The sequence below is a fragment of the Lepisma saccharinum genome, chromosome 20, assembly GCF_977018435.1.
Source record: "Lepisma saccharinum chromosome 20, izLepSacc3.1, whole genome shotgun sequence".
In the NCBI taxonomy this organism is placed as follows: Eukaryota; Metazoa; Arthropoda; class Insecta; order Zygentoma; family Lepismatidae; genus Lepisma; species Lepisma saccharinum.
Window position 1 is genome coordinate 55,435,069 of NC_139248.1, and position 17,532 is coordinate 55,452,600.

The 17,532-nt window shown below is 37.3% G+C and overlaps 1 protein-coding gene across 1 annotated transcript; it reads left to right on the plus strand.

Annotated features, from left to right (window-relative positions):
- The first annotated feature begins 260 nt into the window (after positions 1-260).
- Positions 261-16,314, plus strand: polo (Serine/threonine-protein kinase polo). Its single transcript, XM_083141490.1, has 2 exons — positions 261-2,464; positions 14,827-16,314. The coding sequence occupies exon 1, from the start codon at positions 457-459 to the stop codon at positions 2,221-2,223; it is 1,767 nt and encodes a 588-aa protein (XP_082997616.1). The 5' UTR covers positions 261-456; the 3' UTR covers positions 2,224-2,464; positions 14,827-16,314.
- Positions 16,315-17,532: the final 1,218 nt, after the last annotated feature.

Genomic DNA, 17,532 nt, shown 5'->3' on the forward strand with positions numbered 1-17,532 from the left:
AGGTTTAGTTTTCTTATTATAAATACACTGCAAATGTATTATTTATGCTAAGAGAACTAAACGTAACTAGCCTAACCCACAACTTAGGCATTTAACCTAACAATAAAAGCTCGTTCGGGTGATGTCAGAACACAACGTTGTCCTAGCGTTGTGTGATAAAAGAGACTTGTTCTTGACAGCAAAATGCACATTCGCACATTGATATTCGTTTGTTCATCGTGCGGAGTCAGCCATTTTTCTTTCCCAGAATTCCAATTTTTTAAACGCAAAGCGGTTGCTGATTCTTGTTCTACTTCTCTTTTCTACGTGTGTGCGTGTGCGTGTACTGTACCTGGTTGGCGGTTGATATTTGAATCTTATGCGAGTGCCTGTTGTAATTATTCCTGATCTTTTTATTTGACTTCAGTGAGCGTAGTTGTTCCTGGTGTTGGTGTTTATGTGTTTGTGATATTAGATATGCCATTAGCAAAGGAAATGGCAAAAGACAACAAGGTAACGGACATTCCCGATTTAGTGACCGATCCTAGCTCGAAAGTTACATACAGGAAGGGAAAGTTTTTCGGTAAAGGTGGGTTTGCAAAATGCTACGAAATGATAGAACCTACAACTGGGAACGTTTTTGCAGGTAAAGTTGTTTCCAAGACTTTGCTAACTAAACACCACCAGAAAGAGAAAATCACTCAGGAAATAGCAATTCATAAGAGTGTTACTCACAAGCACATTGTTGGTTTTCATAGTCACTTCGAAGACCCGAAAAATGTGTACATTATCCTTGAATTGTGCAGGAAGAGATCTCTAATGGAACTGCAGAAGAGACGCAGGAAGGTAACAGAGCCGGAAGCTAGGTATTTTCTCATGCAGCTGTTGATGGGAGTTCATTATTTGCATGAAAACAGAATTATTCATCGTGATTTAAAGCTGGGGAATTTGTTCCTCAATGATGAAATGCAAATAAAAATCGGGGACTTTGGGCTTGCAACAAAGGTAGAATTTGAGGGAGAGCGGAAGAAAACTCTCTGTGGTACCCCAAATTACATTGCTCCAGAAATTTTGACGAAGAAGGGTCATAGTTATGAAGTAGATATGTGGTCGATTGGATGCATCCTGTATACATTATTGGTTGGGAAACCACCATTTGAGACAAGCAGTCTCAGTGATACATACACACGAATTAAGAAATGTGAGTACACCATTCCAAGAGATCTCTCCAGATCTGCTATAAACTTGATTTCCAAGCTGCTTCAGTATGATCCCATGAAGAGACCCAAGATTGGAGAGGTAATCTGTGATGATTTCTTCAATGAAGGATATATTCCACATGAACTACCAGTGTCATGCTTAACAATGGATCCGCGCTTTGATATCCTCGGTAGAGGTAGCATCAATGTAAGATCTAGGAAGCCGCTTATTGATTTAAATAAGCCAGCAGTTGAGATGATTGTTCCAGCAGCAAAGAAGCCAGATTCAAGTCTGAAAATAAGAGGAACAAAAGTCAGGAATGAGGGCAATAGTCATTTGATAAATCTGAAAGATCAGATGACTGCTCTGGTGGCATGTAAACCATCTCAACGTCCTCCAGAACTCGTAAACATGGATGAAGCCGAAGATCCTGCAGCGCAGCCTATGGTATGGATTGCGAAGTGGGTTGACTATTCTGACAAGTATGGTTTTGGCTATCAGTTGTGTGACGATAGCATTGGTGTAGTGTACAACGATGCAAGCAAGGTTGTGTTGCTTGCAAATGGGAAGAACGTTCACTACATCGATCAGCATGGTGAAGAAAACTACCACACCTTCGAAGATTATCCTCAGCATTTGGCGAAGAAGATCAAGCTGCTCTCGTACTTCCAGCGATACATGAATGATCATCTTGTTAAGGCTGGTGCTTCTGTTGAAGTGAGGGAGAGGGATGACTTGAGCAGAATGCCAATCCTTCTCCACTGGTTCCGCACGAGACGAGCGGTAGTCATGCACCTATCCAATGGCACAGTCCAAATCAACTTCTTTGAGGATCATGCTAAGTTAATTCTGTGTCCTCTCATGGGTGCCGTCACATTCATTGATGAAAACAAGAACTTCAGAACTTTCCGCTTCTCCCTGATCGAGAAATACGGCTGCACACCAAGTTTGCAATGGCGTCTTCAGTATGCATTGGAGAAGATACATGGACTCATTTCTAACAAGGTCAATCCTGCCAGCAAGCAAGTATCCCAAGTTCAGTAAGTGCTGGATGTGTTGTATATTTCTAGTAGAGACATGGCATGCTTACGAGGACCCAAACTTTCTTTACACACTGCCCACTAGTATGTTATTGGACTTTTACTAAAATTTGTGCTTGCATGCGAGTGAAGAGAGGAACATTGTTGTTGCTAATATTTTACGATTGCTGTTGGTGTGATTCAAGTGGAACAAGATGATGCCTAACCATTGCTTGAAAATGAGGCACAGCAGTATTCTGTAACAGGTATTTAGATTTTTTTTCTTTTATTAAACTGTTTTTGTTTCGTATGTGTAAAGACATTTTGTAATGTAATAGTTGAAGTTGCCCAAAGCATGTGATCATTTGTACAGATATTCATAGCATGGTATACCTTCAACAGAGTAAGCCCCTTCACAAAGTTTTTTTTAAACTTTTCTTTTAACTAACAAAATAAAAGGGTAAGTATCTAGTTCATATGTGTGATCCTCATAAGCGAAATGAATTCTGTGTGTGATTTTTTAACATATTGTTACCCCATACACAGATAAATTCAGGAATACTAACAGCACCATATTTAACTCGTCTGCATGTCGTAATAGTGGTTTATATCAACAGAGTGACTAGCTTCACCTAGCTTTGGAGCTATTTTCACCAGGTTTTAAACAGCAGGTAAAATTTTCGTATCCGCAAAACTTATTTCTTCAATTTTACAGGAGAAAGTACTTACCGAATTGGCTTTCCGTACACTTTTGAAAGGTCGTGGAAGTGTTTTTTCTCATCGGTTAATTTATTTCACCGGTAAATTATGTTTTTTTCAAACATTAATGTCTCTCCAGTGCACGAAAGCTGTTGCCTCTATGTCCTTCCACTAATCAAATGTTGCGTGTGTAAACCCCGGCCAGTGTTTCCAACCACACCGTTGTTTTCCAAGAACATGACAATTTTAACTTTGCCTAACCTAACCTTGCCATACATGGTTCATGAGGTTTTCCAACCTGGAAAAAAATACAAAATAAGTATAAACAGCACACTTATATCAATGTGTATTTATTTTCGTAAAGGCCACCAAGAGGTTGGAAAAATAGTAGGTGTTCGAGTATGGACTGCTACTGCTAATATATCACTTGACGTAGATGTGAGGGGATGTTGGCATTAAAATTACTTCCCCAAATACTACAGATATCTGATTATGTAATTTCTGGTTTTCTGCACTTTCTGCTCTCCTCGCCGCCTGGTGCAATTTGCTGCAGCCTTTTATGAATGAACAGTGTAGAACAATTCCGTGTAATCTCTTGCGAGGGAATAGTTTACGTTAACCAGGTGTTGCTATTTCAACGTTTTTCTTCTACATGTATAGGATGACCGTTGACTGACAGACCTCCTGAGAATTATGTTGAATTATTTTTTAATTTATGGAAGTTAGATGTTTTATGGGCCCAAGTTCCTTTTGTTTTATTGCGATTTTATCATGCTACGAATGCAATTTTTACATGGGTCGATTTCGATTTATGTCTGTAGTTACTTTACTTTACCATAACACATTAACGTTAATAAAGAACATAATCCTCATAAACGATGCACATTTTTTCACTTTCTAGTCTAAGTACAGAGGGTAAATTGTACTAAAATTTATTTTTACATGAAAAATTATCGTAAAGAAATTCTTCATCCTTTTCTACACTTTATGAAAATCATCCAACACATGGTGGTTGTGACCTTTTGGATACCCACAAGGGAAGGGTGGTTTATGAAGATTGTGTTTCATGTGAATATTTTCTGCTATTTGTAGCTCCCAGTGATGCATTGTTGTGAAGTAATAAGTGGTTTTATATTGTACTATTTATATAACATTGTCATTGCAAACTCAGTGTGATACGAACCTCATTTGCGAAATTATATATAATGTGCTATTTGATTGCTGCTTTTGGAAGGCATCGCATCAGAAAGAATAGTAAATTTAGTGGGAAGTAAGTTGTATGTGGTTACGTTATTCTTAATTTTATATTATAGCAGGATTGTCATTAGTACTGATGACTAGGGCCCAGATTTTTATGTAATTACATATTTTTTTCCTTTTTATGTAGGTAAGCATTAATTGCAAGTATTAGTCATTTTGGACTTTACGAACAATATATGTAAATTTAATGTTACATATTTTGAGATTTATTACATCTTTCTGGTTTTTGTGATTGATTTGCTTTATTTTAATTCACTTTTCTGCCACTTTTTCACAAAGATGAAGGTGAGTGATGATATGATGAAATTCAAGACTCACACTCTTTAAGAACACCCATGTCATGGCATGCATGCACTGCTAACCATTCCGCCCTAATTTTTCATCAAAGTAAGGAGCTATGATTGTGGGACAAGCGTTGAAACTTTTATTTCTCCAAAAGTCTAATTTTTATTTGATTGTGGCAGGTCCGTAACATTACTTTCGCTCTACATCATTTAAGCCGTGAATTCATGTTGAAAATGACTTTTTTTTTCTTCACTGCTGCTGATTCTTGAAATAGTGACTGTTGTCATTCACGTTATCAGTTTATTGGATTATGAACTTTCCAGTGTAATTTAGCACATTACAATTTTATTATTTGAAGATCAGTTCTTAAAATAAAGTAATAATGAGAAGTTAGTGTAGTAATCACACTTTTTCTACTGCCAGTAACCTAGAAAAGCAGCTGAGAAATAATATGAATATTTTAGATATTTTAATATGCACATATTTTTACATACTTCAATATATTTATATATTTTTTTACATATTTGAGATTTTTATTTATGTACATATTTCACATGTGGCTACATAAAAATCGGTCCTGCTGGTGGTGGGTGCGAGGAAATTTTGTGTGTACACTGGTATTTTTTTCTTTATGGTGGTTATGTTTTAGCTGTGATGTTTTTGTTTTTTTAATTGGCTTGGGGCTGTTCACAGTAACGGTTCAGATTGTTTTAGGTTTTTTTTTCAAATTCTTCTTAACAGGAAGAATAATTATCGTAGAATTTTGGCAATCATTGTCACACGAAATTTGAACCTTCCTTTAAGTAATGAGCACTGTTTGAATTTAAAAAAAAGTTATTTATGTTGAAGAGAAAAAATACTTAGAAATTACCTTAGGTAAGCATGCACGCTTCCCATGGACAATGTATTTTCTGTCGACAAGCGATTGTATCGTAGACTAGTGGGAATTAATGTAGATCTAATTCGGAACCTTAGTAGAATGCATTTAGGTCCTTTATTTTAATGCTAAGAGAACCGAACCTTGCCTGCCTGATCTAACTCTAACTACAAAAGCATATATATTGGACAAAATCTTGAGTAATTGCTAAAACTCCGCAGTATGTGTTAGCAGAAGTAAATCAAAATTCAACCATGTTAAAATTGCATTCGTAGCATGATCAAATCGCAATAAAACAAGGAACTTGGGTCCTCTTTGATTTTAATTGGGGGTAGGCTAATACAGGGTGCCCTGCCACCACTGTATCCGGAATTTTCAAATTTAGTTTTTATTTATATTTCTAGTTTGTTTACAAAAATTTCCATTACTTTCTTTTCAATAATGAACAGTATATGATCTTGTTCGTGTGTTTGCTTTTGTGGAATGAATGAATGAATGAAGTTATTTTACATTGTTTTTCTGCCCCTTTTAGCTAGTCACAATGATGGAGACAATCACAAACTTATATGTATGGCACAGCTAGAGTTGGAAGTGGTTGGGGAGAAAATTTGTTTTAAGTCCATTTTATGATCAGATATGCTGATTAGGAATGAACATTCAGTTTTAGAATTTAATCTGAATCATTATCCTGTGTATCTCCATTAAACATGCGGCCATGAAATTAGGCAGTTGACAGAAGTTCGAACTGTTCCCACATTGGAGCACAGCTTCGTCTGTTCGGAGGTTTAAGATAATAAAAAATCTTGTAGACTTGGTATTTGTAATCCATGTGATACACACTGACAGTATTTGCTCAAAAGATCAGAGATGACCCACGTGCCCCAGAGAGAGGTGAGTCTGACGCTCCAACTATGCAATTCGGCCTGGTTGATGTTGCCACACAGTCCAATACTGCCCAGCCATCTATTTTCATGGCTTTGCGTTTAGGTATGAACCTGCTTCCCCGTTGATTGCAAGACAGCAGCATTACCACCAAGTCATTGGTGACACATACATATGTAAGACAAGAAGAAATTATTAACAGGTCAGGGAAAAAAGCCAGATTTTCTGCAGCTCTAGACACAATAAGAGTCCTACAGAAGATTCAGGTCCCGTCACCAGGGCCTCGTGTGACATTTTTGATTCACCTTTTGCAATTCTGACAGTGTGTGGGAGTGGTAGGAACGTAAGCATTGTCTTGGATGAAACCCCACTGGCATAGATCGCACACAGAGTCCCATCAGAAACATCACATAGGAGACATGCTTGAGAAGGTTTGGCGAGAATAGAAGTACCGCCTGGACGTCGGTTGTGCCACACGTCAAATACATTGAGGTCTGTGTGAAATGGCAAATATTTGTCTTTGTTTCCCACACTGCAAATGGATCAGTATTTCAATATCATTTGTGCATAATTTTACATTATTTGCATGTGGTTTTTTTTATTACTTTGTTTTCATTTATTACATCCCACATTCCTTTGTTTGTATTATTTGAACTTTCAATCTTCATCATATTTTTGTTTCCAATGCATAATTATTTTTTTTAGTGCTATATGAAAACATAGGACAATAATGAAAACCTTGTATCTTCATCAAAATAGTTGTTTTGTGCTCAATGAAAAGATGTCATAACTGGCTATGGAGATTCACTTAAAATGCTGTTACTGATAGACTAATGAAATTGGATCATTTAAGATAGTAATTTTCACGTGTTGATCCTCTCGCCTGGAAATAAATTTTCCATGCTTGAGAAACAGCTTCTAAACTCTATTTTTTATACAGAATGATCCATTGAAGTGTAGACTGCCGTCAACAATTTCCGTAATTATTTTAAAAGTGATTTACTTACACAATTTATAAAGGAGGTGTTCATACCAGTCTCTTTCGATGAGCACACACTAAGACACCCACTAACGTAAGCTGTTGAGGGGGGGGGGGTGCAGGAAACTGTTTTTTACGGATGTCCTGAAAGTAGGCAGGAGACTGTGAAGTGATAAGGTCCTTGTTTTGTATTGTGTAGTGTTTATTAGTCTGGTGACTGTGAAGTGATAGGGTGCTTGTTACGTGTTGTTTTTCTACTGTATTCAACCTCAAAGTGTTTATGGCTCAGCAAATGATTTCTACTGTCCAGCATGTATTTTTGATTCATGTGTGTTAACTCAATGGTCACGTGATGTTGAAACAAGATTCCCAGGTACAAGGCTCATTCAATATATAACGAAAAATATGTTGTAACCAATATTTATCACAAGCACCAAAAGTACTGTACTATGTTTCAACATTGGGTCCCCCCCAAAGTTCAATGCACCTACGCCAGCACTTGATAAGGGCACGGATTCCACAGAAAAAAAATATTTTGGTCCTCAATGGAGACAATGTGACACTGGCAGTGTGTGGTTTCGCGTTGTCATGGAACAAAAACACACCAGTTCGACAACAGACCACGTTGTCTCTGGAGAATGTCTGATTTCAGTTTCTCGCGCAAGGGTTGGAGTAGGTGGCACTGTTTACATTATGACCTCTGGGCATGTAATGTTTAAAGAATTGACCCCATGTGGTCCCAAAACAAAGTTAACATGACCTTTCCGGCAGTGACAGAGCGACCTGGACACACACAAATCTTAAACACTGGTTAATAAAATAAAACTTGTGATCAACTCATACAGCTGTCACCATACTGAACTGTCATGCAGCGATGAATTTCTATCAGTTTCACGCCTTCACTCAACAAAAATCTTATGACACTTCGTTGCTCCAGCTTGGAGCACTCCTGTAAGGGTGCTGCCATCTTGTGTAACTGTTTCCTAGCATCCCATGTGCGAGGCAGGCATGACAGCCCCACCTATGAATAGCTTACAGATGCCTTCTCAAAATAACAATCACGGTCGTATTTTAGATTTTTTTGTACTTTTCTGGTTATTTATTGAATGAACCTTGTATAAATGTTCCATGTCACAAATAAATCACTCTTTAAACTAGTTTTAAAACTTGTACGCTTGATTCACTGACAGTCTACAGTGCCAACATACTTCCTCGCTTGCCGATAGCACAAACACTGACAGGGTGGTCTGCACTTCACTGGGTCGTTCTGAATAAGGAATTGAGACTTTTTCAGTTTTTTTTTTTTCTGTAATAAATTGATCTGATCACTCAATCTTGTGGCATCCAGGGAAAACTCAAATACATTTTTTATGGGTTCATGTTGATCCAATTGGTCTTGAAAGTGTGCCATACAATATACGTAATTTCCCTTTTTTATTTAACAGCTTTTTTCTTGTTTTGGTTAGTTTGTGCTGCTCTTCTGCATATACACCGTGTTCCAAAATGAATATCGGGGTTTTAATTAAGTGTATATTCTATTACATATACATTACAGAAATGAAACATACCTTAAAAGGAAGGGTAACTCAAACAGTTTTTTGTCACAAGTTACAAGTGTTCAATGTGGGATCCCCTTGTGACACGGCACACATCTAGTCTGTAGGCAATTTCTTCCCACACTGAAACTAGCATGTCTGTTGTAACAGACTCCACAGCTGCACAAATCCCGCGTTGCAATTCAGGGAGGTCGGCAGGTAGCGGTGGCACTTATACACTATCCTTTACATACCCCCACAAAAAGAAATCGCAGGGGGTGAGGTCGGGAGATCTTGGGGGCCATTGCAGAAGAGCCACGGCATCCTCACAAAGACGACAGATCCATCGTTGGGGAAAAACAGCATTCAACCAATTCCGTACTTCACGATGAAAGTGTGGGGGCGGATGCCAGATGATGTTTCTTTTTTGCTAACGATCCAGTTGAGGGTAGAACCATTGCTGGAGCATGTCCAAATACGCAGTACCAGTGATAGTGTTTTCCACAAAGAAGAAAGGTCCATACACTTGTTCTTTGGATAGAGCACAAAAGACGTTCACTTTTGGCGAATCCCTCATGTGCTGCACTGTTTGGTGTGGATTTTCGTATTCACTCGTCCAGTAAGATGACATGAGGCTTCATCACTAAAGATCACACTTGTAAGAAAATCATCTTCCATGTCCAGTACATTTTCGCAGAAGTTGGCACGGGTCACATTATCTTCAGGCTTTAGGGCCTGTAACAGATGTAGACGGTACGTCCTCATGTGCAATATCTTTCGTAACACCCTCCAAACAGTGGTGGACGGCATTGACAGTTCTCGACTCGCCCGCTTTACAGATTTCCTGGGACTCCGACCGAAACTTGCTCTGACCTGTTTCACGTGCTCATCTGGTAGACGTGGTCTTCCGGAGCTCTTCACTTTGCACAGGCATCCCGTATTCTTAAATTGGTTGTACCATCTTCGGATGTTGTTATCCGAAGGGGGATCACATCCATATTCCCGCCGAAAAGTACGTTGTGCTCCAATTGCTGAGTTTCACCTTGCGAATTCCAAGAGACAAAGGCTTTACGCTCATGAGTCATCTCCATCTTTACTACTAGCGCCGTGCTGAGGCGGAGTTACGAAACATCATCTGCGAAGTAGAAACAAAAACTGTTTGAGTTACCTTTCCTTTTAAGGTATGTTTCATTTCTGTAATGTATATGTAATAGAAGATACATTTCATTGAAACTCCGATATTCATTTTGGAACACCCTGTATGTTTGAATGCCAATTATAAAAATAGCTGACAGTGAAATACAAGAAAGAACTACAACAATGGAGGCTTGATTTGGTGTTTCAATCTGAACTCTTAGTTTCACAGTACCAGTCGGTATCAACAATGTTAAACCTGACAAATGTTTCACCTTTTCAAGACATGTTGCAGTATAAGAGTACAATATTAATTCAAATCAGATTACAGTTATCATTTTTCTTTTGTGTGAAGTTCTGAAAACAGCAGACACGTGGTTAATTTGTGGTTTTCATGTACAATAGTTTTGATATTTAATTTTATTGATGTTGAGTCAAATTTTTGTGATTACATTTTCAACTTGGGTGCCTGCATGTTACTTATATTATTTTTATGGCATCTAAATATTGAAATCAGATTTAAAGCCTCTGTGTCATCTGTACCCTATCTAAAAAGTCAACTTTTGCATGGTTTATGAATATTGTTTATCAACGTTTTCTGTTTTTTGCTCACGGAGATGTGTTAAAGTGAAGTAAAGTACCTCTGTTACCTTAACCTGAAGCTCAAATGTTCACACAAGTGAATATAACTTCCAACTTGGGGCCTCCCCGATGGCACAGTGGTAGTGTGGTCACCTTGTAAACAAGGGGTCCCGGGTTCGATATCCAGTGGATGCACATAGTGGTTCGGAACCCACTTTAACTGTAGGCCCAGTCCTGATTAGCCACTGTGCATAAAGTGGATTTAAAAACACCAACTCAATCAATAGAATCCAACTCTACAATCCCAAAGAACAACAATGTTGCCTACTGATTCATAAACACAATATTCATGACAAAATCCAATAAATTTACAATTAATATACTATTTTAATAATTTAATTTAATTATAAATTTAACCCCTCTGTTCTTGGAAACATATTTTTTTTGTATTTCAATCAATGCATTAATAGGCAACTAGTGCCCCATCTGCTGTTTTGCCCTTATATTTCATTCATATATTTGATCATCAGATGCTTGAGAATGTCAGTCAATAATCCAGAACCTAATTGTCAGATTCAAACTATGTTGTCCAGATAGAATGAATGAGTAGCACATAATTATGAAGCACTAGTGTAGTACGTATCACTCAGTAATTAGCATTCATAAGAATAATAGGTGTGTTCATTACTCTGTTTATTTATGTCTCTGTAAAACACAACCATTTCAAGATATATCATACACACCCATCATCTGTTGAGGTTTATAAGGGCCTTCCCGATGGCACAGTGGTGGGTAGCATCGTTGCCTTGTAATCAAAGGGTCCCAGGTTCGATTCCCGGTGGAGGCACATAGTGGTTCGGATCTTATATTAACTTGTTCGGGTATGTTAGTAATGCGGCCACCTTGAAGTTCCCAATATTTGGCTCCCAACTGTATTTTTAAAATGGTAATTAGTCATGTGACGTCAAAATGGGTTAGAATTTGTTTCTGACAAAATCATTTTGTTATGTCACATGGCCTCTATGATGGTAACATCATGTATCAAGATGTTCACGTTTCCTTAACCTGGTTTGTTTTAAAGTGGTGAATAGTTAATATTTTTTTCAGTAATACCACGATTCCTGATTAGGCAAGATCTTTTAAAAGCAAATCACGAAATATACATAATCTTAAATCTGATTGAGATTGTTATTCTTAAAGGCATTTTTTTTTAAAAAAATCTTAGTTTGCTTTACTTTTATTTATTTTTTTAAAAAACTAATTGCTTTAAGGTTTAATTCTTTCTATCAATATGGATATACCAATTCTGGAGACAGCAAATATCCTGGCCTCTCAGTCTTCTCATGCTTCCAGTTCCGAAAATCAATAGCCACATTTCAGTTGTGAGAAGGACCTACAATAACAAAGTTCTCTAGTTTTCTGAAGTAATAACACAGAGCCCTACAACTCTCCATTCAGTGAATGGTAGTTTGATAACGTGCTTAGGGATTCAAAGAATACAGCTCCTGGAGTGGGCAGGATCAACTACGAGATCTGCATCATCTCCCCAGTACTGCTAAGGTCTTCCTTCTCAGTTTTTAACAGGCTTTTGGTTGGACAGATACTATTATTATTATTCCTATCCTGAAACCAGGCAAAGATCGGACCACAGCCTTTAGTTACAGGCCGATTGCCTTAACTAGCTGTGTGAAAATTAATGGAGTGCATGATCAACAAGCGTCTCACTTGGTTCTTGGAGGGAAACTCTCTTATTAACAACTTTCAATGTGTTTCGCTCCAACTGCTCCATGGTGGATCATCTGGTTCAGCTGGAAACAAGGAACATGTAGTTGCAGTCTTTTTTGACCTCCAAAAGACCTGTGACACAACGTGGCAAGTTTGTATAATCAAGCAGCTCCACTCTTGGGTTGTCTGTGGCCACATGGAGTACTTTATCAAAGACTTCTTATCTGATCGATATTTCTGCGTACGTGTTGGGAACTCATATTCGGATTTTCAACAAGAGAACGGTGTCCTGCAGGGAAGTGTACTTATTGTGACTGGTAGCCATAGCTGTGAACAGTGTTGTGGCAAACATTCTTGTCCCTGTACGTGGTCTCCTCTATGTTCACGGCTTCACCATGTTTTACTGCTACGGAATCTCGAGTCATCTCCAACTGACCATTAACAGTTTGGCTGAACGGTCCTCCCAAACTGGTTTCAGTATATTATCCGAGAAATCCTTGTGCATTCATTTTTGTCAACGTACCTGCCATCTTCACCCTGACCTGTACATGGGGAGATTGCCCCTGTGTTTTGTGAATCAGGTTCGATTTCTCGACCTCATTTTCTATAAGAAGTTAACCTGGTAATCTCACCTTCGCCAGTTAAAGTTCTCTTGTCGGAGGGTTCTCAGCCTTCTACATGTTTTTAAAGCTTCGCATGTAGTACCCCAATTTAGTGTTTTTATGGATGGGTCGAATCAGTTGGTTGTACTTTTGTCATGGACTCTCAAAGTTCCAGTTTCTTGTTACATCCTGCCTGTTTCATATATACGGCAGATGTACGCCATCCTAGAAGGTCTGGACTTTGCTGACTTCAATGCTCTGACAAGTGCTTGTCTGCAGTGATTTGACCAGTGTGCTTCAGAGTCTGGAATCGCAAAACAAAGCAGCTGATGCTGCCGCCAAGTCTGCTACTACAGATGCTGGTGACCTTCTTGTCCACTTTTGCCATCTAGCGACCTGGAAAATGTGTTTCGTTGTTGCCTTCTTGACACTTGGCAGGAAGAGTGGGATGCAGTAATTGGGACAAAGCTTCATGTTGTTAAGCTCACAATAGGTGCTTGGTGTTCCTCGTCCCATCCCTCTCGTTGAGAAGAACTACTTCTCACTCGACTGTGTATTGGAGGCATCCGTCTAACCCATGGTCACTTGCCGCAAGGGCTGGACCCTCCGATGTGTCGTGTTTGTAATGTCTTTTTAAGTATTCAACATATTCTTGTTGAATTTTGCTTTCCTCAGACAGACTTTTAATCTTCCCAACTGTTTGCCATCGCTGTTGGCAGATGACAACCGTGTTTTCTCCAATATGTTTAGCTTTTTCAGGGTGGATACTCGCAGGGAATTCTGCTTAACTTTTTCTTCGTAGATGTGAAAAATTGCAACTTTTATTGATCAAATTCCACTGAATTTATTCTTCTTTATTAATGCCCTGAGGCAAGTTTATCACAGTTTAGCTTTTATTGAGGAAGAAAGAAAATAAAATAGAATTTTCTCAATCTGTTTGCTTTGTTCATATCCTTTGTAGACAGATGGAAGGTTATTGCAAGATAAGGTACCTTGAAATTTACGAAGTAAATTTGAAATTCTTATACAATTAACAATCTTGGATAGATTATTATATCCTGTAACATTTGTGACTTGTATTGCTACATGTATTTCTATTCTGAGTATGTAAACTCCGAAACTTAAATTAAATGTATATACCGTTTAACTCAGTTGAATTAGATTTTTTGGGATACATTGGAATCGCACAGACCCTTTATATTGTTAATATGTCTGTGTGGGTGGGGGGGGGGAGATGTAGTAATACGCAAGGTTGAAATGTAGAAAACCTCTGCTTGTGCTGTTGAATTTGTGGAAAGTTCGCCTTGAAAACGTGGAATTATACTTTAATTTTATCTTGGTACTATAGTGGCCATCCGGTTTTGGTGAAGAGCTGGTCTGTTCCACTGTCTGTGCGGAACTTTTTAGTAAATTCTTACTTTTTATTGTGTTGTTTGTCTTGTGCAGGTCCCTGTACAACTTTGCACTTTTCACTTTTTTACACCCCTTGTTCTAACATATGGTACTTTAGTATTATACAGACTACCTCATTTCAGACGGTCTGTTTTCTGGGAAAGCAAAAGAAACATTAATGGACATAATAGGAATACTGTATTTGAAAGTTTACAATATATTATAAATCATACACTTATCCTTTTGTTAATTGTGATTTCCAGAAGTCCGCTATAGCACAGAGAAGCTCGTTGAAAGCGTCGACACTGGACTCAGCCACTGCCGATCGCCACATGCATTCCGCCAAATACGATTCCCACTTATGGAATCTAACCAAACCTAACCGAATGACTCATGTTTGCAAGGGGAATATAATTTCGTAGACAAATGAGGTAGTCTGTATAATACTAGAGTACCTAACATTTTCAGTAAGAATTTTAGATAAGGTAATATTTCTCCATACACATTGGAGGGTGCAAAATGGCCTAATGTACCGAAGCACCCAGCAATTTTATTTCAATCAATCTATCAATATGGATTAGTCAATATGATGCGTAGTACCTTGTGTACATAACTTTGTATTTGTTTTTGGTAAGCTACATGTGGAGTGAGTTTGTAACACTGAAATTTATTGTAGGTAAACACTAGGATGGGACCTATTAGTGAGAGAGCTGAGTGAAAAGACATGTGCTGCAAGATCGCATGGTGGTCAGAGTCTTCCAGAACTTGCCAGATGCTACCAGGTTCCCAAGACGAATTCACCTTCATAGACCAAGTTTCCTGTGATTTTTTTTAAAAACAATTATTTTAGAAGGTTTGTGTGTGTGCTCGTGCACGGCTAAGTTTGTCAGTGTGTAAGAATGAATCATGGTAGTATTTATTTTGAACATCTACAGCAGCTACTGTGGTAAATTGCCAGTTGCCATAGTATGTTTTATCTGCTCTATAGTGATTGAATATTTACAATGAATAATCTTGTTTCTTTGTACACAGCAAGTGAGCATGTCAGTCATAAAAATTTTAAATTATAATTAAAACACTTCATAAGTAGTGCATTTGCTAATTATGCAGGATTTTTTGCCTAAAATTAGCACTCTTAATTATAAGACTGTGGCATAAACTTTAATCCAGCCTATTCTGTCTATTAGTGTACTTAATTTGGAGAAATGTAGTGTATGCTATGTGTTGTTTTTAATTCCTTTCCAGAGACATTCTATGTCTAGTATTTTCAAATGACAGAGTGAAGAATTTTCAACCTGTAGTTCAGTAGAAGCTGCAAATTCTAGGTAGTTTTTCATTCCTGTCTTGTCAATATATAATTTTTAATATTATTTTGCACTGAATATCATATTTAGCAATTTTTATAATTTGTTTTTAAACTTCATTTGGCTTTATATGAAAGACAAGAATGCTACACTTTAACTGCATTTTCTGCACATTTATGTAGTGCGATGTTTTTATATCAACATTGATATAATATTGGTAACACATGTAAAAATTTTATACATCTTCATGTTTACTTTCGCAGTCTTAAATATGCATATGTACATATTTGGTATGCTTGTCTCTTTCTAATCATTTTGTACGTGGAGTTAACTGCAATAAATGCAATATCATTAGTTACCTGTTATCGAATCTTTTAATGTAAGTTTCTTACATAAAATTGGGAGGAAATTGCCATTGTTTATGGAAACATTAAAATATGCGATGCAAGGTTGATTTTCAGTATAGAGTGAAGCTGTAGGAATTCCGGCATATTTTTCAATGAGGTCAAAACATATGCAATTTACTCCTGACTACAGTCTGTGGAAAATCTGACTTATTGAAAAATATGTGGTAACTAAAGGGTGTCCCAATGAGAATGTACAATTTAATTTTGTAATAGAACTCAAAATTTAGTGAAAATGTGGTATAATTTTTATTTCAAACTGAAATTAAGACATTGCCATGAAGTATGGAATACAATATAGGACAAATATCCCCCACAACTCTTCTGGCAACATTTTTCATGACGTTTTCCCACATTTGCAGCTTAATTTTGCCAATGCCATGTTGAATCTTTGTTTTCAGGTCCAGAATAGTTGTGATTATTGATATAGACTTGAGATTTCATTTAACCCCACAGGAAGCAAGTGCAAGATTTTGGTGGCCCAGTTGTGGTCCATGCGATCCAACAACCACAAAATTTCTGCTGCAATTTGAGTCAGTTCACATGAAGTGTGACAGGTAACGCCATCAAATTACGGCCATTAAAACTCTGTGGTCATTTTGCGATAATGTTCACCACTGACCATTACCATATTTTCAGCCTTATTTTTGAAGAATTCGAGCTGGCAAAGTGATTGGGCTGCAGTTATGCGAAAATGAGGCTGATTTCTTCCTGTGGTGATATCTGAAATTCCAAGTATGTATCAGTAATTCTAGAGCTGAAAGCAAATTTTCGACGTGTCATTGGTGAAATTGAACCACAAATGTGCAAGCAAAGACGTGCTGAAAAAATTTTGTCAAAAGAGTAAGAGTTTCTTAGAGGGAATCATAGGGGAAATTTGTCGGATATCGCATTCCATACTTAATAGCAATGTCAGTACTTCATTTTGAAATAAAAATCGAACCACTTTTTCAATAAATTATGCATTTTATTACAAAATTAAATCATGCGTTCTTATTGGGACACCTTTTAGGACAATTTTATATGATAAGGAGAAAGGTTGAAATCTTAGTAGCTTATTTGAAAACAATTTTTTAAGTCTTACTTCAATTTTTTAAATGTTTGCATACCCACAGTTGCAATGAATACAGATCTTATTTACTTGTAGCTTACAGGTTCTTGTTAAGACATGTGTTTCGGGTCCATTGCCGGATCCTTCTTCAGGGCTCTCCAATAAAATCACATTAAAAACTTAAAAACCGAAAGAAAAATGGATAAAACAGTGTGGCCACTGTAGGGCTATGATAAAATTCAAGTATAATTCCCAGTTTTAAAGGCGAACTTTGAAAAAAATTGAATGTTAAAAGCCAATGTTTTCTCTATTCCAACCTTACGTGTACCACTTCTTGCCAGCCACATGCATACACACACAAATATATTAACAATATGAAGGGCGTGTGAGATTCCAGTGTATCCAAAAATTCTACTTCAATTCAATTAAGCGGTGTGTGTATATATATGTACATAAAGTATTTAATTTAAGGTGCAGAGTTTACATTTGCCATTTCACATACTCAGACTCTAAATACATAAACAAACACGTCATAAATGTAACAGAATATACTAATCTTCAAAAAATTGTTAATTGTATTAAAATTTCAAACTCAAATTTACCTAATCAATTTCCAGATCTTG